The 27,829-nt window shown below is 38.3% G+C and overlaps 1 protein-coding gene across 2 annotated transcripts in view; it reads right to left on the reverse strand.

Moving 5' to 3' along the window:
- CDH13 (cadherin 13) overlaps positions 1–27,829 on the reverse strand; it is a 449,314-nt gene that overhangs the window by 211,544 nt on the left and 209,941 nt on the right. For both annotated transcript variants that reach the window (XM_008638691.2, XM_017741000.1), the window contains exon 5: positions 21,529–21,681. In XM_008638691.2, coding sequence (XP_008636913.1) covers positions 21,529–21,681 — 153 coding nt within the window. The remainder of the gene's footprint in view (positions 1–21,528; positions 21,682–27,829) is intronic.

Consider the following 27,829-nt stretch of genomic DNA (forward strand, 5'->3'; position numbering starts at 1 on the left):
GTTCACGAGCCCACACGTGTTGTGGCTCATCTCAGGATAACCAGCTCCTGAGCTCTTGTTGCTAAGAAACAGCACTCAGTTATATTTGAAATATATATTATGAAAAGGTGCTGCTTTTCTTGGTGAAATAAATATGTTGCTAGATTGACAGCCAGGGAAACAGGCTGAGAGGATGTATTGTTTCTTTCAGTGTTCCACATGCCCTGATTAAAGCATTTTAAACTGTGAAACACCCATTTAGCTGCTGGCATTGTGCTAAAACAGCTCAAAAGTGCATTGTACCAATTAAATTCAGCCTTTATTGTAAAAGATATTTATTCCCATTGAGCTAGAACCTGAAACTTGGAGTCCTCATTATCTGAGTAAACATGGAATTGATACATGTACATGAAATAAACATGTGTGTGCTTCTCATTTCTGTGTCTGTGTGTTACCAGACACATCCCCGTGATATTTTCCTCCCTGGAGAAAAGTATTTCAGCAGGACCATGTTGTTGCTCCTAAGGACAAAGAATTTAAAGCTTCACACCTTCCTCTCCACTCAAGCCTTTACCCTTTGTCAGTAAAGAAAATATGCAAAGTAACTCCAGATGACTATTAGAGGAAAAGGAGTTAAAGCAAAGCTTGTTAAAAGGCAATATTTTCTCCTAAGTATATATAAGTAAATCATTTAATACAAAAATCCATAACATCTGAAAAGTGCTTCTCCTGACCTAAGATTTTAAGGTTATTTTGTACTTCCTGCTTTGAGAAGATTATTCTTTGCCAGCCCATTAACTGTAGTCATAAACAACAAAAACTAGGAAGACACAATTAATCTTAAAAAGACACATAAGATGAATGTCTTTTTAACAATGCACTAAATTACCATTCATTGAAATACAATTGAGAATTAAGACTGCCACCTCTTCAGTTCCATTGAATCCCTCCAAAATTTTGCAAGAGTATTCATCTTCTTACAGATTATTAAATCTCTTGTCCCTTTTATAACAAAACTTAGGATTTCAGCAACCACAATTTACCACATCATGGTTCCAGCAGCAAGAGCATTTATAAAAGCCTTTTCCAATGGAAAGTTATTCAGCTCATTACCTCTAATTAATTAGGGCTGAATTGCTGCCCTCATGAGCCAGTGATGATTTAGTAATTCAGCAGAAACAACTGAAATGCCAATAAGGTCTGTGGAAGAGTTGCACAACTTTAGTTGTTTAAATTGGAAACACCCATAGGCACTGTATGATACAACATCTTCTGTGGTCCTCTAGCTTCAAATAATGACAGTTTGAATAAATTAATGATCTGAAGAATAATAATGGTGGCAGAAAATTGAGCAAGGATGAGCTGACATGAGCAAATTTTAAAAGAAATAAACAAATTTTTGATGCTAAGTCATTCCTGAGTATTTTCTCATGAAACTTTGGTACTACTTCTGTCTTGCATTGGTGACCTTCTAAAGCAGATTTGAGATAAGAAGTGAAATGGAAGCAATTGTGAAAATAATTAAGACATAATTTAGGAATCCTTAACATTAGCCCAGCCACATGCAGGGATTTCATTTTAAGTTATGGTGTATATCAAAATCCTTGCTATCCTTGCTGATATGAAACAGGACCACAAAAAAAAATTACAATTTCTTATTTAATTTCCATTCTAAAATATGTATCTGTTCATGCAGCTATATATGTATGTATGTATATTTTTTTTAATGCAGGGATGCAGTAATGATCAGCAACAAAATAAAAAAAGGAACTGTTCAAAAGAAAATTAAGCAAAAAATCAGTCAAAGTGGCAGACTTCAAATGCTTTCAAATTAGTTGATAAGATTGCACAAAGTGAAAAAGCAAAACCCACAGGAAATTCCCACATTATTTTCTGCTCAAAAATTCAAAGAAAATATTAGGACATAAAGAGAGTCCTAACAAAAGAATTGAGCCTAGATCCTGTAAATACAGTTTTTATAATTTTCTGTTAGACAAAATGTGAAATGAAAACGTTGTTCTAAAAATAAATTACTTGTCTCAACTTCTTATCTCTATCCATTTTATAAGAATACACAGGGGTTTTTTTTTATGTCAAGGGTTTAATCCACACCTTAAACTTTGATTCACTTCTCCACAGGTACAACCTCCCTTCCAAAAACATGTGGAAGTCTCTTTAGTCCCACTTTATTTATGTTTGAACTAAATTCCCTTGCAATGAAGGATATCCAGTGTGCAGCTTCCACAAAGGCTCAGCATGTTAATGAGGTTACTTAATGAGCTTATAGCCGTTAGCTTTGGTCCAAAGGATCAGCCTCACTGAGATGGATCTCAGCACACACACTAAAGAAGTGATTTCATATCACAGTATGGTTTATTTTCAAGAAGAAAAAAAAAAATTTTATAGATTAAGACAGAAAGAGAGCTCACCAGGAGTTCCAAACAAGAGCACAATAAAAAAAACAATCCCCAAGCTGAAAGAATAAGCTAATTACTGTCAAACTCTATGTTCTTACAAGCTGTGAAGTTATAACCTGGGATTTTGGCAGTGGTGGAAACGCTGGGATGTCAGTTTCCAACTGCCTCACAGGCTGCAGGCAAAACAAAAATGTGATGCCTTAGTATGAGACTTGCCATTGCAGAATTCCACTCTAAAGGTAAAATATATATTTGCTGTTGTAGGTGATAAGAAAGCGAAACGGTGCAGAGATAGCAGCTCTCTGCTGTAGAAGATTTGGGAATTTTGAAGCTTATTTTTTTGACTGGAGATTAAAGCCAAAACTCAATCTCAATTCTATGAAAGATAACTAAGATAAATTATTCAGGAAATTACTTAGATTGCTTTAGGACACAATAAAGAAGGATTTTTTTTTTTTTTAATTTGTAAGGAGGAGCTGAACTGTATCTTCACAGATGTTTGATCCTTGTCTCCAATATATCAACTGGAATGAACTTAATTTACTCAACAACCTTACGAATTTCCTGGACAGGATCCTTTTTGAGCAATAAAAGTCTGGGTTTCCATTCAAACTTGCCATTACGAAGGCACCAATGCATCTTCTCTGGCCAAAGAATATCTTCTCTTTTGACAATATCTGATGTTCTGCAGACAATCCTGCCACAGTGACATCAATTGCCTGCCACAGATGAGCTCTGTCTGTGGGACAAAAGTCCCAGATCAGTTTCTCTGGACACCTTCTATTAATGATATTATGGTGTTAATTCAGATTAAATTGAAGGTCAGGACACTCAGAAAGCACCTACAGACACTGCCTCCGCCTTTGAGAGGTAAATGCACTTCCATCTACCAGTGACATTGAAATTCAGTTCCCCAAGGGTGAAAAGGTGGGCCCTTAGAAAAACTGTAGTTTTTCATTTGTTTGGGGTTTGTTTTTTTGTTGTTCTGAGGGTTTTTGAGGGAGAGGGGGTGTTGGGCAGAGTAGAGGGTTGGGTCTTTTTAAAATTTTTTGTAAATATTTAACCAAAAAGAGGAAAGACTATTCAGGTAATTTACTGCCTACTCCTACTTTACAACTCCCTGAGGACAATTTATCTTAACCTGTTTGGATCAGAACTAAGGCTCTTTGATCCTAGAGAGTATTTCATTTTTTTTAAATAAATTTGAACACACAGAAGTAGAAGACAGTAGAGTTCAGAAGAAAACCAATGCAAGGTTTGGCATGGCTATGCAAAACCAACATAATGCATACTCTAGAAAATTCTTTCATCTCTCCTTAATTGCTTCTCCTTTGAGAAACTGACCAAAACAAAAAAAGCAAGCTCAGTTCAAGGATTAATATTCGTATTACTAATATCTTATAAAAGACTTGGAATGGGTTGGACAAAAAAAAGCAATCCAAATCCATTTCAAAATGACAATTTTGTTTTCATGCTGCTGTACATTTCTTCTGAGTGAATAATAATAATATGCAAGATCACAAGGAGAGGTTTGCTGTGGCTGAGGCTACAACTAAATGAGAATTGAGAAAGCCAACAAATAAGAGCAAAAGGACAATTTCCCAAGCCACGGGATCCTGATGGTTGGCTGTCACAGCAGGAGCCACGCTGTGTTACTGAGACTATTACTCTCTCTCACAATCTGAGGCATAAATGATCCATAAGAGAACTCATTGTCTTTCTACCCAATTAAAAAACAAGTTACTAAAACAGAGAAACAAAACCAAATCAAAGTCCAAATTAAACATGTCAATTTTTTTCTGTTACATTCTCTGAAAAAGGAAGGTGGAGCCAGTGGAGCTGAAAAAGCTCAGGACTCCATAGAGTCCCAAAATGTGGCAAAACGGAAACTTTTAGCGCTTGGCGGAAGCAGATGGCAAAACATGGGAACTTCTTAGCAACCTCCTCTTCTGCCACCCTGCTCCATCACATGTGAGCCAAGAAATTGGCTCATTCTCTTGAAGTTCCCTGGAGATCTTCCCATACGGGATTTATTGGCAGCTTGGATATTACTTCAAGCTTGTTGTAAACCACCTGGTTTAATCTTAACATCAAAGAGCTGGGGATTTAATTTATGAAACTTTTTTAAGTTTTTCTGAGCCCATAGCAGCTAAGTATATTTCACATCCCATCTGCTTTTATTCTTGTTTCCTCCTCACAAGAAACTATTCTGGTAACAATCACACTTGGGCAGAAGTTAAAGCCAGAAAATGCAATAAATGAATATTCTGAAAAATACAGGAATGAGGAGCATGATCATATCTATTTCACTGCAAAAGAGAATTGCACCCATAAATTTTTTTCTGAGAAAAATTATTATAGATTTTTTTCATAACCATGAAAAATACAAGTTCCAAGTAGTTCTGAGGGTGAGAGGAGAAGGAACAAGGAAAAATAAGTACCTATTAATGCAGCAGAACTCCACTGCAAGGATTATCAAGTATTGCCACTTTTCCATCGATAAAGCACAATGGTATAGTTCACAGTGTTATATTTTTTGGTAGTCCATTACTCCATCTTTCTGACAGCTACTTCCATTCATAGTGTACAGAATCATATTAATATTCTCCAACGTTGTAATGAACATTAAAGTATCAAGCATTTTCCTTTCTCTAACAAGAGATATTCTATTTCCAACATCACTCAAAAGCTCTGAAGGCCTTTCTTCCTAGTCAGATTCCTTGATATTTTCCTGAAAATGGCTTGTTAAAGGCATGATTTTTCTGTAATGCCTTAGAATTTAAGTTAAAGCTGAACTAAATTTTGGAGTAGAGAAAGAAATTCTAGAACATGTACCACATTGCCTTAGCACAAAATTGGATCAGCCCTTTGTGCCTTTAACATCTTAGGTATCTACCTCCATCAGGTATATAAAAAATAGCATGAATAATTTTTTTCCCTGAAAAAATGGACATCAGGTTGTGCAGCATAATCCACCTCAGTATCAGCTCAAATCTGCAGCCTTTAAAGAACCACCAGAATTCCTCTATCATCACTCTCATTTTCCTTGGGTCTCTCACAAGCTTCATTTCAGCCCTTTCTGGTGTGTTCCACCACTGCTGCTCCTAATGCAAGATATTTGCAGCATTAATTTTGCTGCCACTGACAGAAATTCCTTTTATTAGATGCACCTATGACCTAGTAAAACATCTTTCTTTGAATAAAGAAATGTAGACCTGCTGGTTGTGATAAATTAAACAAAAGGTTTGAATACAAATCTACTCCCCACCCACACTGTCCAGTTTTAGCCCTCATGAAGAACCTCACTGTGCTTTTTGACCTATGACAGTGTATTCACCTTAGTCTTTACTCACTTCTTTGGGTCAGTTTTTAGTGTTAAGCAAGAAAAAAACTATTTTAGGAAAACTGGCAAATATATTTGGTTTGGGTTTTTTTTTCCCTGTTACTTATTTTAAATTATTGCCCTCCTGTGTGATAGCGTCCAAAGAAACAGGAGTGTATCTCACTGGTATTTTCTGAAAATTAAAATTCCTGATAAAGTGCTAATTATTCTCCACAGGGATAGCAGTTTTCTTTAGCAAAAATATTAATAAAGAATATTTCAGGAGAAAAAAATTCTGTTAGGCAGCTCCAGAGCCAAATTTCCTCTCTTTGGAATAAAGTGAGTCCGCTGTTACTGAAATATTCTGCCTTTTCCAGCCTATTGAGCTTTCCAGAATAAAGGGCTGAGGAAACTGCTGGCCCACAGAAGAAAATCAGTAATTTTGCTGCATAACTTCCCCCACGTAAGGGGCCATTTCAAACACAGCATTATTTGTTCATCAATATATTTAGAACACCTTTTACCTGTCTTGTATTAACCAGGGTTGTACCTGGAGCCACAGTTCTTGGAAAGAAGCATTTCACAACACTGCATTTGTTATTTTTGGACAGTTGTAAACAAGCACACAGAGGAAAACTACATGAGGAAACCAAGAAAATCAAGCTGGTGTTGGGCTGATTGACACAAGGGTGGCTGGGCTGCCTGTATTGACAGAAAACTGGGAAAATGCAATGAATATTTCTGAAATGGCAGCAAGGCATCCAGGAGGATGTCAAGCAGAAAGGTTTTATATAAAACTTCATCGAGAGAGGTCTGGATAGAGATGGAGCTGTCAGTGAATAAATAATTGCAATATGTATAATATAACGTATAACAGGAGCAAACAAAGGGTGCAGAGAAGGAAGAAAGCAAAGAGAGCCCAGGGAAAATCTCACAGACAGGAGATTCATCAGAGATGCTCACAGAACAGCCAGAGACTGGACACAACTAGAAAAAGGTGGATTCACAAAACGAGGAAACCTCAGTTTTCTTACCCAAATTATGATGGGCAATGCCAAAAATACCATCATTCTCTTGAGCTGAACTAGAAATTTCTTCTCCAGTTTTACCAGCACTCTCCACCCTTTCCTTAGCGAGGTGGGTAGAAACAGCACATGTGACATTTACACTGTGATATAATGAACCAAGACAAAGTTTGTGAAGCCTTTTAAAACGAACACATTCCTTCAGACCTATCCAGAACAATAACTTTCAGTGATGTCAAAATAATTACAGCCCGTTTCCAAAGTGCCAATACAAGGCACAGTAATTGAAAGCACCATTTAAACAACAATAGTAAGGATATGAAACATGTACCCATAGTTTATAATATCATGATGTGCTCTATACCATTAACTTTTAATTAACTCCAATTTTGCCACAATTAAACTCAATTAGAGCAGAATGTCTGACACTGCAATTAGCTGTATACAAACACCCCAGTTGGTGTCACATTGAATTAATGTCTCCTGGTGGTGGCCTCTCTTTCCAAGGATAATGGATTTACCACCATCAGACTGTTAATTGGACCTGGTACCTTGTGTGTTGTGTGTATCTGAGACATAACACCAGGTCTTTGCTTCCTGAGCAACTGTGCTTGTCAGAGCTACACAGATTCCAAATGCAGCCAGCCAAATTCTTTACTGCACTGTAAAGAATCATTCCCATATAGAAAAGCTCTTAAAAAAATTGTGCATCCTGTTCTTTAAATCCCAAATTTTACGTTCAATTTTCTCTAAAATTGCTTGTCAACAATGAAAATTATTAGACAGTTAAAAAATGCCATCATACATGTAGAAAAAGAAATCACATATATTAGCAAGCACCGTGTTTAATGGAATAAACTGTTGCTTTTTAGCAGGGTTTAGTTTCAGTTTTCTATTTTTTCTGTCCTTCTACATGTTAGAAGTTCAATCATGGCTTAAGAACAGTCCTGAAATTATTGTGGTTTGGCCTAATCCATCATAGTCCTAATGGGAAACATTGAGACAGCAATTAGTCTTAGTTTAATTTTGGATGCTGATGCAGTTATGCAGCTCCAAAGACAGGTATTAAGAAACCACCACCCATCAGTTCATTGCCAACTCCCCACTGCTGAGCAATGCATGTAACACGACATTAGTCATAGAGCAGATCAACTTTTACTGCTACTAAGAGCACTACTACCCTACTTGAAGCAGCAAATCTGTGAGATTAAGGGTGACAGCATAAGGAAAGAAAGAACTCTGATCCTAACACCTTTAGGAAAATGGTTATTTAAATCCTCTGGATTCCCTAACAATTGTTAGAAAAAATTTACAACCAAATCTAACTCGACAGGTGAAACTGAAACACTGGCTTCACAAGGAAAAAATGAGCATTTAGCTCCCTGCATATTTAACACTAAAAAATCTGTAGAAAAACAATTACACAAAGTCCTATAAAAATACAGAAAGTTGGGTGATAATCTACCACAGCTTTCAAAGAGCTAAATCTTTTCCCAAGAGATCCTAAGTTCTAACACTGAGTGAAGACAATGGGCAGGAGAGTTACATAAATGCTGAGTTTGTTGTTTGTGGTTTTTTTCTAAAATTATGCATTTCATCCCCAAATTGTATCAAACCTCTGCTTCTTTTCCTGCTGTCCTAACACCTCCATTTCATCCCTCCTCAGAATACAGCAAAGAGCTTGTGCAGGAGCTGGTAAATTCTCTGTGCTACTCACACTTGGCAAGTTTTGTGCTATGAAAAGGAAAACATTCTCATTAATAAGCAGCTTTAATAAGTCTAGTTTAAAATGATGTTTATAAACTTCATACTTATGTCCTGGTGTTCTCTGTGAACAGATAAAAGAGAACTGACCTGGTGGAAATGACTTTCCATAATTACATGCTTCTCCAAAGTTTGGGGATTTAGAGCAGAATGCATAATTGGTTCAAATCACACCTTTTACAGTCGCCATAAAATACTGTAATTTATGGTGCTGAATAGCAAAAATTAAACCCAAGTAGCTCATAACAGCACATTTGCTTCTCACTTCACCAAGATGATAAAACCAGCAGGAACAAAGGATCCTCCAGCAGAGCTGCACTTCGAGTCAGTGCTGATGCTTTGGGAAAACAGCAGCTACTACACCACTAAATCCACCTCTGTGGGGATTAGAATGTGCTCTGCATGGCCACGGGGTGAGGTGAGCAAAACACAGGCATTTTGCAAGGTCTGCTGAGGTCTAAAAGTTGGGTTCTGTGGCCATTTCCAATCACATGGGACAATCTCACAGACAGACAGAGAAAGTTGGATGATGGAGACAGAATAAATTATGAAAATATGTTCAGAAAGACTTTTTTGCCCCCAGAGGGTGGTCAGGAAGTGAACAAGCTCCCCAGGGCATTGGTCATACCACCAAGGCTGCCAGAGCCCAAGGAGTGTTTGGACAATGTGCTCAGGCAGAGCAGGGGAATTTTGGGAGTGTCCAGGGCAGGGCCAGGGTTGGACTGGATGATCCTGGTGGGTCCCTTACAGCTAAGGGAGGGGGGAAGGGAAGGGAAGGGAAGGGAAGGGAAGGGAAGGGAAGGGAAGGGAATTCTCCCTGTCATCAGGAAAGCATCTGGCTCAGTCGCAAATGCAAAGGTTCATGCCCAAAATATGTCCTGAGTCTGTTATAGCAAAGTAGATATCAATAATCTGTAAATAATTACTGCAACTTAATATACAATGCCCATATTGTCATTTTAAATACTTTGAGCTGAACCTATTGGAAAAAAAAATCGTTATATGCTACTGATGGCATTTGTTGGTAATTATTTTCCCTGAATCACATCTTCAGTATTTTCAAAAGTCAATGGAATTTCCTCTTTAAGCTGAAAAACTGGAAAAAAAAAAAAAAAACCATCTTTTTTGTTTAGTAATTGCTAATAATCTAAGACATTGATTTATAAACAGAAAAAAAGAAAAGGTTATTGAAAACAGTTCTTATTCATAATACAAACCTGGTGAAAACCCTGTAATCTGATTGCTACACTTTGAGCAAATGACTTGAAGCCCAAGAGATACAATTTTGCCTTTAATTGCAATTTTAATTCAGAATTCAACTAATCAATTCACTAATCCCTCTGACAAGAATTTAGGAGACAACTTGCCTTCCATATATCAGCCTGGGTAGATGAGCAGGAATTGACATGGGAAATTATTTATACATTTGCATCTACAAGTTCAAAGCATGTGGCAGAGGCAGTGAGCACAGCATTGATCAAAGCTCCCAGGGAAGAAATGAAATTAAATGCACATCCTCAAACACCTCCATTCCTTTAAAGCATCTCCCTAATAAATACATTGCACATATCAACTGCAAACAGGCTGAAAGGGAGATCAGTATCTTTGGGTGACTCAGTACCTGAAAATTAATAGTGACTGTTAATTTTGCAATTTGGAACCTGGCAGAATGCAGAGTGTCTTTCAAATTGAGGCAGTGCTGAGATGTTAAAGGGCACAAATGAGTTAAGAGTCTCCCAGTTCTGCAGTGCCATGTCCCACAGAGCTGGGGGACAAGGGAGTGACTTGTCTGGAGAACCGGGTCCTTAAAGGCCATAAACATCCCAGGCTGTGCTTTAATTTGCTGGGTTTGTGGACAGCACATCCATGATTCCTTCAGGTCATTGTCACTGGATATACAGCACAGATGTGTGCATCCCAGGATTTTAGGGACACTTTAGGCCCAACAAGTAGCAAAATTGCTGGTTTTTCTCCAAGTGTCTATTGGAAGCTCTAGATTTTTGACTGGACAAAGGCTGCAATCTTCTCTGAAGGAAAAGCTCCAGTTTCTGGGAATAAGGCCTTCACACCTGAGAATCCAGGATGCTCACATCACACTGGGAAACTAGAATTCATATGAACTGGGAAAGAGAGTAAGGCATTCTGCCACAGCAAATGATATCTTTAGAGAGGAAAATATAAAATACAATAAAGCTTCATAGAATTTAGGAAATATATGTTATTTTTAGAACAAGTTCTTTAGCTCTTTTTTATCCTCTCCACTATGCTTCCTTAGCAGCAAGAAAAAAAAAATGGAAGTTTTTAACAGGTTGTTTTAGACAACAAGAAAAATTGCTAGGTTAAAACTGTCATGATTTTCCTCCCTCTTAGTAATTTCTAAATAGTAAATCATAATCCTGTTATTTAACTCTATTAAATCTTCTAAATCTAACAGAACTGTAGCTGTAGCACGTTGCTTTATTTGTTCCCATCCACAAATAAAATCTGTACCCTGTATATGAACACAGATCACCTGTGTTTTATGGTTACATAATACACTTAAGAAATATACAGAATAACAGAGCATTAATAGATAATAGGTATTTTCAATGCATTACATTCAGGTATCTGAATTGCCAGTATGTAAAACAAATATGAAGAATAATGTCAAGAGCAGAGGTTGTGAAGAACTCTGCAATGATGAACTGTCTGTGCTTTGAAAATTTAAACTGCAAATGCAGCTGCATGGCAGGGTACAGCATATCACACTTGTTAATGGCAAAACTGGAAGAAATAATTTGTATTTCTCCAGGCTTTCCATGAACAGAACCATTTCAGATGAAGGTTTTCTGGCTCCACAACACCTTCTCCAAAATTTCCCCCTGCTTTCTCATTCAGAAGCCTTCAGTCCTAAAAGAACTGTTTGATGTTCCTCTATGTTTTAGTGTTGCACTTGAGGAGGGTTTGAAGCAGAACATTTCCCAGCCCAGGCTCCTGCTGCCAGCAGATGAACAAGTTGAGTGAAAATGTTTTGAGGATTATAAAAATCAGAGAAAAAATGTCCTTATGGGGTAACCTCAAAGGGTCAGGATGCCAGTGACTGTCCTTGCAACCTTCTAGTCTCACACCTACAGAAGTTTTGCCAGCAGCTACTGTTCTATTCTCTATAGAAAAAGTGCAAAACCCCTCAAAACAAAAAGATCCATCACATGAGTCTTAAACATATGGTGTTTTACATGAACTCATATTAGCAAATTATCTCTTGAAAATTCGTGAACTAAAGTCCTGTCTCTTGTTAATGAGCTGCTAGTAGAGGAAAATAAACCAAGACATTTCAAAAAATGTAGATTAATTTTAGGGAATTTGTCTAATTAAGGAATAATTTGTTATGACCTGAGAAAACCAGGATAAATAAAGCAAGACTTTTATCATTTACATGCTAACAAAATCATGTCAAAGTAAAACTTTCATAATATTCTCTTCATGCAGTGTTCTGCATGAAGAGACTTAAGAGACTTCTACATTTATAACTTTAGTTCCCTCAACCTCTCTCTCTCATTTGCTTTTATGCAGTGAAGGAAATCTAAAGAAAGAAAAATTTGAACATGGAAGAACCACCTGTTTCCAGGAATGTTTCCATCACAAATGAATAACAAAGGAAAAAAGAGGAATTCTCACTGCTCTTCTTGCAGTGTGCAGTGTTGCAAACTTACATTTCTATGAGTTTCATCATAGTGGTTTTTGAGAACTTCCACCTATTGTGTCCTGTCCTATTTTCAGCTCAAATAATTAAATATATAACTGCCAAAAAGAATTCCAGGGTTCAGATGTTGTGGATCAAAAAATCCACCCCAGAAGCCAGGTTAAAAGGATACACTCAGGGTTTATGGTATCATACATTTGTGTTTGTGCACTGACATATATTTGGGACACATTTGTAGGTATTTAATCAAAGTATAGCAAAAAAACAGCCTGAAAACAGAGTGATGTGCAGCTGTATTTTTTTAATGGGCTGGTCTATAACTTAATCTCTTATTGCTTGCTTGGTAAATATATCAGTCAGAACTATATTAAAAAATCATTTTATTTCTTATAAACACCTGTTCACCTGTGATGCCACAGGAAAATGGATTCTATTTCTGCTCCTGCAGAGTTTGTGAGCTCAGCTCCAGCTGCAGGGCCCAGTGGTGCTGTAGCTGCCCCCAAGGCACCCAGCTCCAGTTAATTACCAGCACTGCAGTAACAGAGGAACAGCTGATATATTCTGGGGTATGGGAGAGACAACCCACAAAGGGCTCTAATTTCATTTGCACAGATCAAAATATAAAATGTTACTGTCACCTACCTGCAGGTGGTCATCTGCCTCACCCCTGGGCTGGGATACAGTGACTCCCTGCAGTGGACTTAAAATATAGCAGTCCAAAACTTTGAAGGTCACCTGGCCACGTGAATCCTGGACTCCAATCTTCTGTCTTTTTTTAAATTTCTTCTTACAGCACACAGTAATTGTTGTATCATTTTGACAGTGGAGACCCCCATGGTCCATAGTGCTGCTTTTCCTCAATGTCCCTTGCAGACAGGTTAAAAATGCATAGCAATGAGCAGGCCGTGTTTGGGGGCCTATGAAACTGTTGCATTCCTAAAGCTTGGTGTAAAAAGGAGCAGATACCAAAAGATTGGATTTTGCAGATTACTGCACATTCAACTGGGCAGTGATATTTAAATTTTATCTCTTGTAGCCCAATTCCCTCTAACGACGTTACAGTAACTCACAGAGTACACAAGTGAATGCTTGAAGCATCCTTATTTCTTAATTCTATACAAATTCTTTTCTCACATTGTGCAAAAATGTCACATTAATTAAAATTTACCTCTGAATTAATTAAAAACCTGTTCAGTGTTTTTGCCCCAAACCCATGCAGATACAGCTTTAAAATTATGGCCCATTATCCTACAATAATTTTACAGAGATCAAGCATTAAACTCACAGTTCTGAAGTGACAGAACTAATTATAGTCAGGTGTTCTATGGCACAGCTCACTTTTGAGCAGACCACAATTCCAGGGCTGACAGAACCATGCATTAGAGTTACTTTAAAAAACCAAATGCTAGGAATTTCCAGATAATCATACACTTCTTCACCTAATATCCATAAGCTGATGGAGTTGATATACAGACTGAAAGGTGTTAACATGGGAACAAAGTTCAATTTTCCACTGAAATTTTCTTAGCATCAGATATTTACAAACTGGGCTATTTCACAAAAATTGCAGAAATGGCAGAGTCCTGTGAATTCTAAGGTTTCCAGAACACAGACTTCTAAAGGGATTTATTTATGGGCACAGCTGATTAGAATGGATAAAGCAGCACAGCTTTTGCAAAGGCAGTGGAAAGGTTCTACACAATAACCAAACAAATTTATGCTCAGACAATGATTGCGTGCTCCCCTCACAACATTATTTATAAAGAGCAGAAAACACATCAGTGTCTGAACAAGGAAGTGCAGAGATTGTAAGAAAAGTGGAAGTGAATGACATAAAATATCAAGAAAGACAGGGGGAGTAAAATGTTGTGGAATGAAGCTAAAAGTTCAAGAGAAAAGGACGCAAGAAGATGGAGAATGAAAGGAAGATGGCAGGAAAGGATAAGACAAGAAATATAGTTTTCTTCAGGTACATAAAGAGCAAGAAGTCAGAAAGGAGGCAGCAGCTCCTCTAGCTGCAGACAGGGAATTATTGACAAAAATATAATTAATTCATTGCTTCAGTTCTTTAAAAAAAAGAAAAAGAAAAAAATAAAATTATTACAGACCACGCCTGTCTTCTTTGGAAAGAGAAGCTATAGTCAGGGACCCACATTTCCAGGTTCAGGACGTAGCCATAGAAATCAAGATCTTTCCAGCAATTAGAACATTAAGATCCTGAATTTTGACTAAATATCTAAATAAGACAGAATTCTTTCTGTGTTGTGAGGAATAAGAGATATGGAAGTTTGAGCAGCCAAACCTCAAAAATGTCTGTATTACATTCTGAATGTTCCTGATGGATGAGAAAAAGCTTATTATTAAATTAACGAGGCCAGACCTTCAAAGCTTTGCCTTGAGCCACAGCACGGGTACTCTACGTTTAAATTCTCACTGCAACATTTCTGCACTCCAAGGGATCAGGACTCCCAGAACTTGTGCACTTTTCCAGAAAAGCAAGCCAACAAAAATTGACACCTAATAAGAGATGGAAAAAGATCCACTTTGCCATTCATAAAGATGAGATATTTAGTTTCTCTTTAACCTCTACCAACAAAAATTTACACCTAATAAGAGATGGAAAAAGATCCTCTTTGCCATTTAAAGATGAGATATTTAGTTTCTCTTTAACCTCTGGTTAGTTGGGTGTCAGGCTGGTTCAAGAAAGTTTTATGAGTAGATAAAAGTCTCCTACCCAAGCTGTTTGAGTCGCACCAACCAGAAAAAGAGATGTTCCCATCTTTCCCCTGAACTCCTAATACTCCTTCCTTTCCTGCAGGAAAACACAAGTTCTGAGGAAAGGGCGAAGTGTCTTCCTGGATATTGTTATTGCAGCCAGAGCAGTGAGGCCTCAGTGAGATATTTTGAGGGTTATTATAACACAAACAGGGAAAAGAAACAAACAAACCCATCATGCTAAACAGCAAAGAAGCAGCATGATGACTTTTAAATGCCTTAAAATGCAATTAATATATAGTAACAAAAGTGGTTTCACAGATAATTAACATAATACGATGAAAAATGTTATTAGTCTCCTCATGTTTTACTGAACACATCATTATTCTTTTCGGGAGTGTTCTATTAGAAAATAATTTAAAAAAAAAACCAAACTAACAAAACAACAGACAAAAACCCTACTAAACTAAACAACCATGCAAACGAATTTTATGTCATTTGTTACTGTCTCAATAAATTCACGTCTTTCCATAGTTCCTACTGCTCTGCATTTCCATTCTCCCGCTCCTCAATACGAAAATACACATTTTTCCTGGTGTTTGGAGGGCGTGTGTTATTTTTAGGATGGAAATCCAAGCCCACTGCCTTGACAATTATAGGTTACAAACAAAGCGTTGTTGATTTCTCCCTTTTACAAAATATCTCTCTATTCCTGCAACAAATTAGACAACAGTGCTGTGGAACAGCAGGGATGGCAAAGCCATGCGAGCAGTCAGAGCTCAGGATAAAGCAAATGCCCTCCAACAAAACCAGCTGTTGACTTTTGCAGGCTTTCCCAAGAAATAAAATGAGGATGTTACTGCCTTCTGAAAGAAATCACAGTACCCTGTGGATACCTCATAACATTAGAATGTATTGATTTACATACAGTATTTATTGTACAGACTATTGCCAGTAAAAATGAACAAGATATGGTAAATTAGAGAGTTTATATAGAAGATTTTGTGCCCCTGAGACAAAATAGGAGAATATACATAACAACAGCATGAATTTTAGCTTCACTTCCTGTCAGATTTTCTCTTTATCCCCAAAACCAACCTTGGGAAAGAAATATTTCCAATAGCTGGAAATCCCATCTCTATCCCAGCTGTGCAAGCAATTACTTAAATCATAATTTTAAGAAATGTGACTCCACTTCAAATTTATATGCTCAAATATTTGATTTATGCCCACAGTTATGGTGATCACCTTGGCTTTCACCTTGGTAAACAATCAATGCCAGAAAGTTGCCCATGAATTTGGGAGCCTGCCCGTATGGATCTCATGGAAGGATCCAGGCCTTTGCTTCTGCTGGGTTTGTTTCTGCCTCCAGGTTTTTTGTTTTGAAGAGCCCTCTCTCAATTGTCCTGGTGCCCCAACATGTGAGCACATGAATGAATATATTTGTAAACTTAGCAAAATAAAGAGAAAGCACCATATATCTCATGCACTTCCTAAATATAACACAACACAATCTGCAGAGATGTTTTCCACTGCCAGAATTCTCAGCTGTATTTCAGCTGATCTGACTGCTGCTCATGTACATAAATAATTTTCTATATGATTAATAATCATAGTTTATACTTCCACAAGAACTCTTTTTTTTCTTTTTTTCTTTTTTTGGCAGTAAAATTTTCTTTTATTTCCCCTTGCTAAAGAGTCGGGATTCCTCCCTGAAACTTTGAACTCTGCCATTACTCTACGATTTTTTGATGTAACAGATGCAATTTGAAACCAGCAGTATTTTAACAGGCTGGCTCTGTGTATTAATGATTCTTTAATTAAATCAAGCACATTTTACTGAAATTTACATCTCTACAAGACCAAGCCCTTCTTGCCATTAAAGATTGAGTGCCTTCTCTTTTTTGGGATATTGTAGGAGATGACTGGGGTCTGATGTTCCCTATCAGCTGGTTTCACCTCAAAACAGAGCAGATCAGTTACACTGCAGACAAATCTGCCAGTGCAGATAACAGGATTAAAATACATTTTAGACCAGCCTTTAAGTCAGAAGCAAACTCGTGATTTTCCTTGTGAAAGAGCAGAATGTTTCTGTGTGCTGTCCATAGATCCCCAGCCAGCATCAGCAGAGATTCAGTATCAGGGGATGATAAATCATTCCAAAAAGGATGTGGCTGTGCTAAAACGGACTTACACAGACGACAAATTCCTTCTCCTGCACACGATAAATTACAGACATTCACTTCCAGGGTTTTGCTACAGTAACACTTCCCTTATCTGCAAAAATGCATTAAAGTACTTACAAATCTTTCCCACAAAACACTCCTCAGCACCTGACCAAGCTAGTTTTCCTCATCACTGTGAAGCATTTCCATTCTTTGCTCCCTATTAAACACAGAAATCGAGCCCATCAGGGCTGCAGCCTCACCCTCCACGTTTCATCACATCTACCTCAAGTAAGGCGGTTCATACCAGAGAGCTGTTGATGGGTCTGCAATCTTTACGCTCCTCTCTGCCTACTTGTTAGCCAACATATAGAAACAATTCTTCATAGAACCACACGCTGCCAGTTTGCTTTTCAGTCCTGCTATCCTAAGTTTTCGAAATATCTCAGTCTGTCACTACCAGTTGCAAGGCATCCTTTCATGGAAGTGTGATCTGTCATTATAAAAAAAGCTGAGGGCTGATTTCACACCTCTGCTTGTTAAGTATTTTTTAAAGCAAATAAAGCTCTTTACTTAAAAAATAATTAAAACTAACTCTTCATTAGCAGTTCAAATTGCCTAGGTAAATTTGGTCACAGCTATAATTTGCACAGTTTTATCAAGCTGCTTCATTTCATGCTTGCAGAGGATCACTTTCTGATTACTTCCCTTGCAACATGTGTTGCCTTTCAACGATGGCAACACCCTTTAAAAGCTCGAGTCTCAGTTGGAGCTCCCCAATGACACTTTGCCACAGATGCTTGAGAGGCTGCAGGAATTCCATGTGAAACGAGCTTTTGCAGCTGGAGGCTTTTTCCTGTACCCAAAGACTGCCAAACCCCAAATCTCATGCATGAACAATAAAAAAAAAAAAAAAAATAGAATATTGTTGCCTCTTCTGCACCCTCCTAACTTGGAGTAAAGACCAAAACTAGTTCTTGTAACTAAGAAACTTTTTGTTACTTGGTGGTGGCAATCAACCCCCGCCACTCTTCCTGCTTTTTCTTGATTTCTGCCTACAAATAAATTATCCAGGTAAATGTGAGGTTTTGAAAACGAGCCCAGGGGTTTTAAATAACAGATTACCCCATAATCACTGGTTTTCAGGCTTCTATTTTCACCGGCCCTCTATTTGACCCTTTGTATCCCAATTCTCTGGGATTTTATCAACACTGAGCACAAGTAGCCTTCCAGCTTCACTGGAATCCTCTTGCTCTGTTATCACAGCTCTTTACAGAAGCACTTGATTTTTTTTGCTCAAGGAAAGAACTGAAAAGTCACAACTGTTTCTGCTCTGCTGGAATCAGAAAAGAATATGGGTCTGCAATGGACTCTGAATTGCATAAATTATTGGCGGGTTTTGGATGGTGTGCACCTCACTGATTTGGACTAGAAAATCCATCTTAAATCTCCCCACCAAGCTCCTTCATCTGTTTTTCCACATCTTCACTTTCCAATAGCAAATAAATAAACTCTTTGCCATTGTCTGAAATTTCTGACTTAGTCTGATTTATTCAAATCTGGAGAGAAAACCAAATATACTTGAGAGCATATTAGTACAACAGAACACCTTTTGCTCCCTCTAAATAGGGGCTCTAGGCTACCTCTTATCTCAGCAGCCCAGAAGCAATTCCATAACGTGCCCAGAGCCTGCTTAAGCCCCCTCTTCAGAGCATCATTTAGCAGCTTTGTCAACAAGCTCCAGCAAGCCCCAAAGTAAAACCATTCCATGCAAATCCACCGGTGTACTCTGACCTGCAGAATTCCGATCAGGATGCTCTTTAACAAACCTCCTTAGAAGGAAAAAGGAGTTGCTACACAGTTTTCTAAACCAGCCTGTCTTTGCTGGGCATAACATCATCCCTGAATCCTGCTGCTCTTCTTCATAAGCAGCTTTCACTTAAAACTGAAGCTGACTGACATTCCCTGGCCTTTAAGAGCACAGTTTCATAAGAAATAAGCTCATATACCAAGTGGATAAATAAGTTTATCTCAGAGGGTGAAGGTGGAGTCATTAAAACGAGCTGCCTTAGTTCCTCTTGCCAGCTTCAGTTCCTTTGCTAAAAATCAAACTTTAAACTCCTCTGAAAATACAACTTCCACACAAATGGGCTGCACCAAAAGGACTGGCAGGCCCTGATCCCCAGATAAAGGTTTTCACTCTATTTTAAAATATTTTCCAACTTTCATTAGAAATAAAATACATAAAAACAAACCACAGAACGAAGGGATTAACTCAAACAATAAACAAAGTTGTCTGTGTAAAGTTTAGTACTCTCTAATTTAATCATGTTCTCTTGCTGTGAATCCAGAGAAAAACTCCCACAATTTTTCAATATTCCTCCAGGAGAAAGAGGGCAGCAAAACCCAGATTTTCAAATGTTCAGTGAAAAAAAAAAAAAAAACCCAACATTTTTTAACAGATTACATATTCTTCACTAATTTAAAAATTTCTGAGGTGGTAAAATCTGCAAAGTTCTATGAAATACTCTGATCACCAAAGCTCTGTTTTGTACCCTATTAACAGTTTTCAATTCTTACTCCTTGCGTGCATATGCAATAAGTGCAGGAAATGAAGCAATACTCAAGGAGAGCCTCCCTGGGTGTAGCTGAAGAATTCAAACAGATTTTATCTTTTCATCCATACCCCACTTCTGACTGCACACTTGATATTCTGATGGCTTGCAAAGAATTTGTATTTTTTCACAATGATCTCTTCTTTGCTTGTTTTCCTTTTGCTTTGAACTTTTTCTTTCAAAACAACAATGCTGGGCAGGGGGAAGCTCAGACAAAACCAGAAAACACTTTTTGAGAGAAATTCAAGGATATTTCAGGTTATTCATCTCTCAGTGTACCTAGGAAATCAAGGAGAAAATTCTGTTGTTTTCCTGGCACCATGACATACCTTTATTGGAAAATAATGGGCTGGATTTGAGACAGAGTAATCCAGTGGAGGGTTCTCCTACAGAACATTCCAACCCCATTTTTTGCTGCAGGACGGGTGTGAGCTGCAGAGCAGAGTGCTGGATAACAGCTCAGAAAGCACCACAGCCTCTCAGGCTGTACATTCACATTGCTCTGCATCACCTGCTACACCACATTTCTCGTGTGTAACTTACACTGCTTCAAAAAGGCTCCTCCAGGGAAATGGGTTGGTCTTAATTTAAGTGTGTCTTTTGCCAGATCAGATATGAGGGCCATTTGTGGTTTGCTGCATTAAGTTGAAAAGTCTACTATGATTTTCCAGGAGAGAAAATATTCAAAGTTTATACTCAACACATTAAGGTGGAAAGCCACTGATAAAATAAGAAACAGCTGGCAAATGAAGACAAGGAACAGTGTTAAAAAGAGAAACTGCAATGTTTTTCTTGCAAGAAGGACGTCAGCAACTCCCATAAATCCTGTGCGAGCGCTTAACATACATTTCACTGCAGACCCAGATACGAAGTAGATGTTTAAGTGTTGAAAACCAGCATATGGTAAATTTTAGCAGTGCTGTTTGAGCAGTAGGACCAATCATCCAACTGCGAAACTCTCCCAGAGGAGGAGGGAAACAGCACTGGAGGTACAAGTGTTGATTATTACGCTGCAGCACATGAAATTGAGGGATCAGGGATGGCAGCCAGGACTGTCCCCAGAGCCTGTGTCCCACAGGGGCCAGGGCACTGTGCCAGAGGGTGGGAGATGATCCCTGTGCTGGGACACAAGAGGCAACATGCACCAACCAGGGAGCACCTGGAATTCTGCTGTTCTGCTGGATCAACATGGCCAGGGACAAGCTCTGTGAGTGCACATTCCCAGAGCTGTATAGAAAACATGAACTGACAGATCCTCTGTTTATTTTATGCATTTTGGGACAATGTGGGGCAGTTGTTTTGCAGATTTCAGAGTTCGTTTGTTGTGTATTCAATGGAGAGAAATATTTTTACTGACAAGGAAAGGAATCTTTAGTAAGGCCTTTGTAGGTGATGTACATCTTACGTAACATTTTCATATTATCAGAATCTTCTTTCTCTCTATTAAAAACACCCATTACTAAAAATGGAGTTCAATAGTACTTTCCATTGACTATTTCACAATAAAATTGCATAATTCTGTAGTACCACAGTGACAACTTCCCCAAAAGATCTTCCTTTGTCCAAACAAAATTTTCTGTTCAGAAATCAAATGTATACACAATGTTCAGACAGCATTTCCACTAAAGATAAATGACAGAAATTCCAAGCAGAAAGCAGAGAAGTTTCAATAGTGTGAAAAACAAGCACGTTTACCATTTCCAATGGTTCTTCTTGAAATTTTATAGGACAGTAGCTGCAATCGAGTCTTCAATTTAACTGCAGATCTTTCAGGAGCAAGTACACATTTAGAAAATACACACTATCAACAGAGAGGCAGAGATGTTATTGCTCTGAGCACTCACCTCATAATTGGCAATCGCTTCTCGATCAAGGGCTCGGGTCACGGAGACGTCCCCATTCATCTCATTGATTCTAAAAATTCCTTTTGGGTCTTGATCTACTCCCTTTCCAGAGAGCCGAAACTTTACTCCCTCTGTCCCTTCACTTCTGATGACCTGCATGGCAGGAAACAAGCGACAGGCCAAGTTGTAAAATCTTTTAAAGTCATCCTAAAACCACATAAGTCATTTCAGTTTTTTAACTAATGCTGAGCTATGCTCCCTGCCAATAAAATGTAACTATAAAATATGATTGCAATCATTCACAAGACACTGTGCAATTTTGTGTTAAACCCTGGAAAAGCTACTCATGCTCTCAGCCAGTTCCTATCTTATCTTTAGTGTCTTCAATTTCACTACTTAAAGTTTCTGTTATTCTACCACTGAATTCACTCTATGTCTAGAATTTGACATTTCATTTAATGCTATTTCTTCTTTTTAGTTAAATTGATAGAACAGCTACAAACTTACAAAAAAAAAAAGACATATTCTATTGATTGCCAAGAAGCACTCTTATTTCACAACAACACTTACCATACCAGAGAGCCATCACACAATATTTTATTAGTCATTGTGAAGTTATTACCCACTACTTTCAGGTTGGGTTTTTTCCCCCCAATCCTCTTTCTAACTCTTCCTTTCCCAGGATTTTAAATCAATGGAAAAAACTCTGCATGAAAATATTGGAGTATCCTGCCCAGAATACTCCTGAGTCACACAGCTGGAATTAGTCCACTTCCCAAATTTCTATTTATGTGTATGCACACACCCATGTGTGTATGGCAACTCCTTGTTACTATCACCTTATTTTCCCATGAGAACAAAATCCCTAAAAATCCAATTTCAAGGCAGCCTCACATTAGCAACAGTAACATTCACAAACCTGCAGAGCCACACAATGTTAGTTATAAGCTACACACTTTGCAAATTCGTATTTGTACACCAGAATCTGAGGGATTATAAATTAATCTTGCCCTTTAAGGCTGACTATCTTGCCAAGCTTTTCCCACCTCTGCTGTTCCACGTTCTTTTGTTCCTAACAATTTCATATTGCTGATTTCCACAGAAACACTAAGACAAAAATTTATATGCTGGTCTGAATTACAGCTCAGGAAGAGGAAGGGAGAAAGTAGCCTTAGAAATCTGGACCCTCTCCAATTTTGAGATAATAAATATGCAGGGTGTTTAATAATGTCCCTGAGGAAATAAATGTTTGCTGCCCTACTGCTGTGGGTTGAGAAACGCTGGTTTGCAAATTACTGGGCAGTGAGATTTTGACTTGACTCCATAATCATTATTCCTTTATTTTAATTGAGAAGAAATTGCCACGAGTTATGAAATAGGAAACCAGCATTTTCAGAGATAAAGTTTCACTCCACAAACCCTTTGGGGAAGGGAGACATTTCAAAGTAAAAACCAGTTTCACCTCTTTTTCCCCCCTCCTTCCAACACTCAGAAACACTAATGGATGAAGTTTTCTTCCTGTGTATTTTTGAGCAAGTCATGCCAAAACACAGAGGCAGGCAACACTGCAGGTGACAAAAGGGCAAAGTCACTTTGTGACTTCTGGTTTGGTGATGAGACTGAAACTTAATAGCTCCTACTGAAAAGTTACCTGTTGTTCAGGTCCTTTTTTGAGCAATTTCTGATATTTTTATGTCAATCCTAAAAACACGTGGTTTTTTGTTAACACAAAGCTACGCTTGAGATTTTGCAATGTCATGACCATTGCTCATTTTTCTAAGGAAAAGATGAATTGATACTTTTCTGCCCTGATGTCCAAGACTTATTATGAGGCAAGTGCCCCTTCCCATATAAGAGCAGTGGTTTGAAAGGCCTGAAATCAGCCCCACACAAGCACAAAACTCTAACTCAGAGATGTTTATACTACAGCCATTTCCACCAGAGCCATCAAACATTACCTAACTGTTTATGACAAATTTAAGACATAGTATAAACACAATGTCCCAGTTGTAACAATCCACAATAAGAAGGAAAAACAAATATTGGGCTCTGAAAGGGAATTTGTGAAAAAAAAAAATCCAGGTATTCATACAGAGATTTCTTTCCACACTAGATAGAAAAACAAGAATGTAATAACAATAATACGAATAATAATAACAGTAGTAGTAGTAGTAGTAGTAGTCCCTGCAAAAACAACTGGTGGGAAGGTTTCTTCTCAACATCAAATCTGTCAAAGATCTTAACCTTGAATTTGAGAGTGAGACATCCCAATGTGGTGCCTGGAAGATTTGTGCTCCTTGGAGCTGACATATCCCATATTTCATCCCCACTCTAGATTCAAACCCTTCTTCAGCATCTAATGTATGGCAGGAGCAGAGTTACCAGAGAGCAGAAGTTTTCTAAATGACTGCATGAGCTCACTCAGCTTTTTGAAGACTTCAGGGAGCCATCACATTCATAGTGCAACCCTTTGCAGGCCTTTCTCTTTTATCTGTTTACCTGTCCGTGCCTCCAGGGATGGCACAGCACCTTCAGCCTGATATTGTGACACAGAGCCCAGCACTGAGCTGCTCGGGGCACCACGGCAGCGTTTGCTCAAGAGCTGCGGGCGGCTCACAAAAAGTCATTTTCAGAAGGCTCCTTAAAACGCTTAATTAGCCACAAGAGGGAGCCGCAAACTCCCAGGAATGTCAGGGAGAACATTAACATCTCCTAATTAAGATGCTTATATAATGGCTGCATAGTTCAAAGAAAGTGCATTTCCCAGTTCGCACGGAGCTCAGTACAATGAAAAGTTTAATAAAAATCAGGCTTAATTTGCCATATGGTTTGGTGCTTCAACAAGAGCAAGGAAGAAAACAGGAGGATTGTCTGACATCTCCTCTGGCAAGGCTGAGATTCTAAGCACTGGCACAAACACAGCACTGCTCACATGAAGATTTCCTAGCTCACGACGCGTTTGCAGAACAATGCTTTCCCAGTATCTTAGCAGAGATAAAACAAGGCCAGATTATATCTGCTGGAATGTTTACTTTGGGATTTCGTTTTTACTTCTCTAAAGTACATAAATGAAATCCCACAGTCACTGCTACCTGAAGCCCAGACAGACACAGTTATTTCCATAATTTTTTCACAGCTTCAGGAACTTCAGTGCAGGTTCTAATACTGAAAATGTCTGCACCATATGGCAGTGGCTACATGTTGAATATAAAGGCTCTGCATTCTTAGGAAATGGTTGTTAAGGCAGCACAAGACCCTGCAACCCACCCACTGGGAATATGGATAAGACAGGAATTCTCTACCCAGCATCCCAATTTCTACCTATTTCATTTTCCCTTGTTCTGATGTCACAGTTCAGAGGGGACTTTCTGTGGGCAGATGGCTCAGAATAGACACCAGCTGAGCACCCCACAATAACATGGGCTGTGGAAAGCTATTTCCTCACCCAGGACCCAAGGACAGCACTGGATGGAGACTCAGACACTGCTCACTTTCCCATCTCCAGGGTACTTCAGAGAATAATTGGGAATTGAAGTGATCCATCCCCCAGACACAGCACCCACCACAGTGCAGCAAAAGGCAGAGGCTCTGGGATCCTGCTTGACTCAAAGACACTTCCAAGCAAACAGAGCATCACGTAGCTGACAGGAGCTGCTCTCTTCCGAAACATGGCCAAAACGTATTTCCCCAGTGCTATTTTTCAGCTGACATTATGCATCCCTCGCAGCTAAACTCATTTCAGCAATGTGATCCCCCTGTTGTTACGGGTTTATCGCAAAAGTAAATCAGAGTGTTCTCAAGAGAAGAAGAGAAATAGAAGTACAAAACCCCCACACTGCCCCGAGAGAGAGAATTCACAGTTCTGCAGTGCCAGCAAATCTGTCCTAAACAGCACTATCCTCAGCTACCAGTTTTATTCTTTAAGAAGTGTTTGCCTCAACCACTCCCATAATTTCTTAGTTCTTGATGCCAGGTGAATTATAGATGCATCATAATAGTTTCACTTTTTAATTTGAAAACTAATCCCACCGCCAGACAGAAATATTTGGTTCATTCCCCAGTTCCTTTCATTTCAGAGCTTTACAATGTCTCTCTTGAGGGGCTTGTTTTGTTTTGTTTTGGTGGATTGTTTGGTTTTGGTTTTTCCTGCTTCTCCCCCCCCCCCCCCCCCCAAGCCTCTTAGGAAACAAATTTATTCATGGAATATTTAAAGGTGAACTATTTTTTTCCTCTAATCACTGAGCAAAACAAGAGCACAAGAACAAAACAATGTTTTAGGGTCATTGTTTAGATATTGTATAAATAAACAGGCACTTCCTGTCCTGCCACACTGAAAATTACTCTTTACAGACAGAGGATCCATCTGCTCCACGCTGACTCAAAACAAATGTAAAATATTCCCATCGTTATTCAAAAGCATTAACCAACAGAAACTGCTTCATTACTGTAAGCTAAATATACAAAACCCGTGTCTAGAAAGGAATTTATATAATTTGCTGAGTTTAATAATTTATTATGCAAAATTTAATACCTCTATCTTCTTTAATGAAATATTAGATAAACTGGCTGAGCAAGGGAGCCAAATTGTGCTCTTTGACGAAGGCAGATGTCAGCCAAGCCTGACAGTGGGTTTCTCTCTGATTTTAACTTTCTCCAGATTCACTCCACGTACAGGTGACGGGCAAGAAAATCCAGGGGATTCATTCCCATAATGGTAACAGGAATTATAAAGCTTCTCTAAGTGACTATGTCCTTTATTCCTGATAATTAGGGATAAACCCAGCACAGGGTATCTTTCAGGTACCACTTTCTCTTGTTCACATAAAGGGTTATTAGTTTCACTCTATTATCAATCAAAGCAAATCTGGGCAAATGCCCTTTTGGGGTGTTATCCAAAACAAGTTAATGGAGACAAGAATGAACAATATTTGTGAAATTCAAGTTAACAGCAAAACAAAACTTCAGCAATTAAAGTTGTTTATGGAAAGCAAAACCAGGTGATATCAAGGTTCTAAATTTCAAGCCGTTTTCAGATCAGTTTTCAGTCTCCAGTCTATTTAAGAGGCAAGGTTTTCAAAGCTGTGTCCATCTCCACGAGCTTTCCTGCAAAGCTGAAACCAGCCAGTCAATCACTCCCTCAAATACTGATATCTGTGCTTGCAACTGGAAGGGCACTCCAGAATCCATGGGCATGGGATGGAAAGGGAAATGTGGCCAGCAATGGGAATATACAACATAAACCCAACCTCTGTGACAGCCAAGGCAAGGGAACACAACATTGAGGTGAAAAGTTTGCGTTCTGGGGGTAGCAGAGCTGGGAAAAACTACATTTAGTACCCCAGACATCCCTTCTGTATCATCAGCTCCAAGCATTTTCCTTGATGCTGTTGACAGTCCAGATAACAATGCGCATATACTGATCTCCAGAGAAAGAAAATGTATGTAGACAACAGACTGGGTTTTACCCAGCAAAGAAAGCCATAATTCAGTTATTTTAAACTTTAAGGACCTATTTTCTATTTCAGATCCTGGGTGAAACACATTACTACAAAATATCTGAATTTTGCACTTTAAGATACAGATTCGGCTGAATTATTGCACGATGCTCCTCAAAGAGATTACCTAAAACTTTAAGTACAACGTAATTAATCCTTTAACAAAGTTTACACTCTGTGTTTACTCCTGTGAATTATTTGTTATTTATTCTTATAGATACTTTGGGATTTCGTTTTTACTTCTCTAAAGTACATAAATGAAATCCCACAGTCACTGCTACCTACATTTAAACCTCAGTGGCACTGGGCAAAACTCTTACTACAAGAGTAGCAATTACTTCTTAGTCACATTCTTTTGCACTTGTTCTCTTAAGGCTTTTATGAATTACAGAAAAAAAAGGAACGTGTGTATTATTACAATAGTGCATCTGTAAACTGAAGTGTTTTAGTATCTGTATAAAATTTCTGAAATATTCAGTACTGGGTGTACTAATACCTCAAACATGGAAACTTTTATACCAACTTTCAGAGAAGGAAGATGGGAATTAAAAAAATCAGGCATCAAAATTAAATGAATTATGAAAATGAAAAAACATACACTGATATTCTCAAGAGGGTCCTTTTTAGCATTTTAACTCTGAGCTTTATCATGCAAAATGTTTCAGGAAGCGTCAGATTTAGGAACAACGTTGGGAAAATTAAAGCACACAGGTTTAGCATACTTTTGATGCATGTTTACATGGCTGATTGCAAATTCAGCCATTCAGACAAAACTCTGAATGCTCTGATCAAGCACCACTCTGAGA

The sequence above is a fragment of the Corvus brachyrhynchos genome, unplaced genomic scaffold, assembly GCF_000691975.1.
Source record: "Corvus brachyrhynchos isolate BGI_N302 unplaced genomic scaffold, ASM69197v1 scaffold26, whole genome shotgun sequence".
Classification (NCBI taxonomy): domain Eukaryota; kingdom Metazoa; phylum Chordata; class Aves; order Passeriformes; family Corvidae; genus Corvus; species Corvus brachyrhynchos.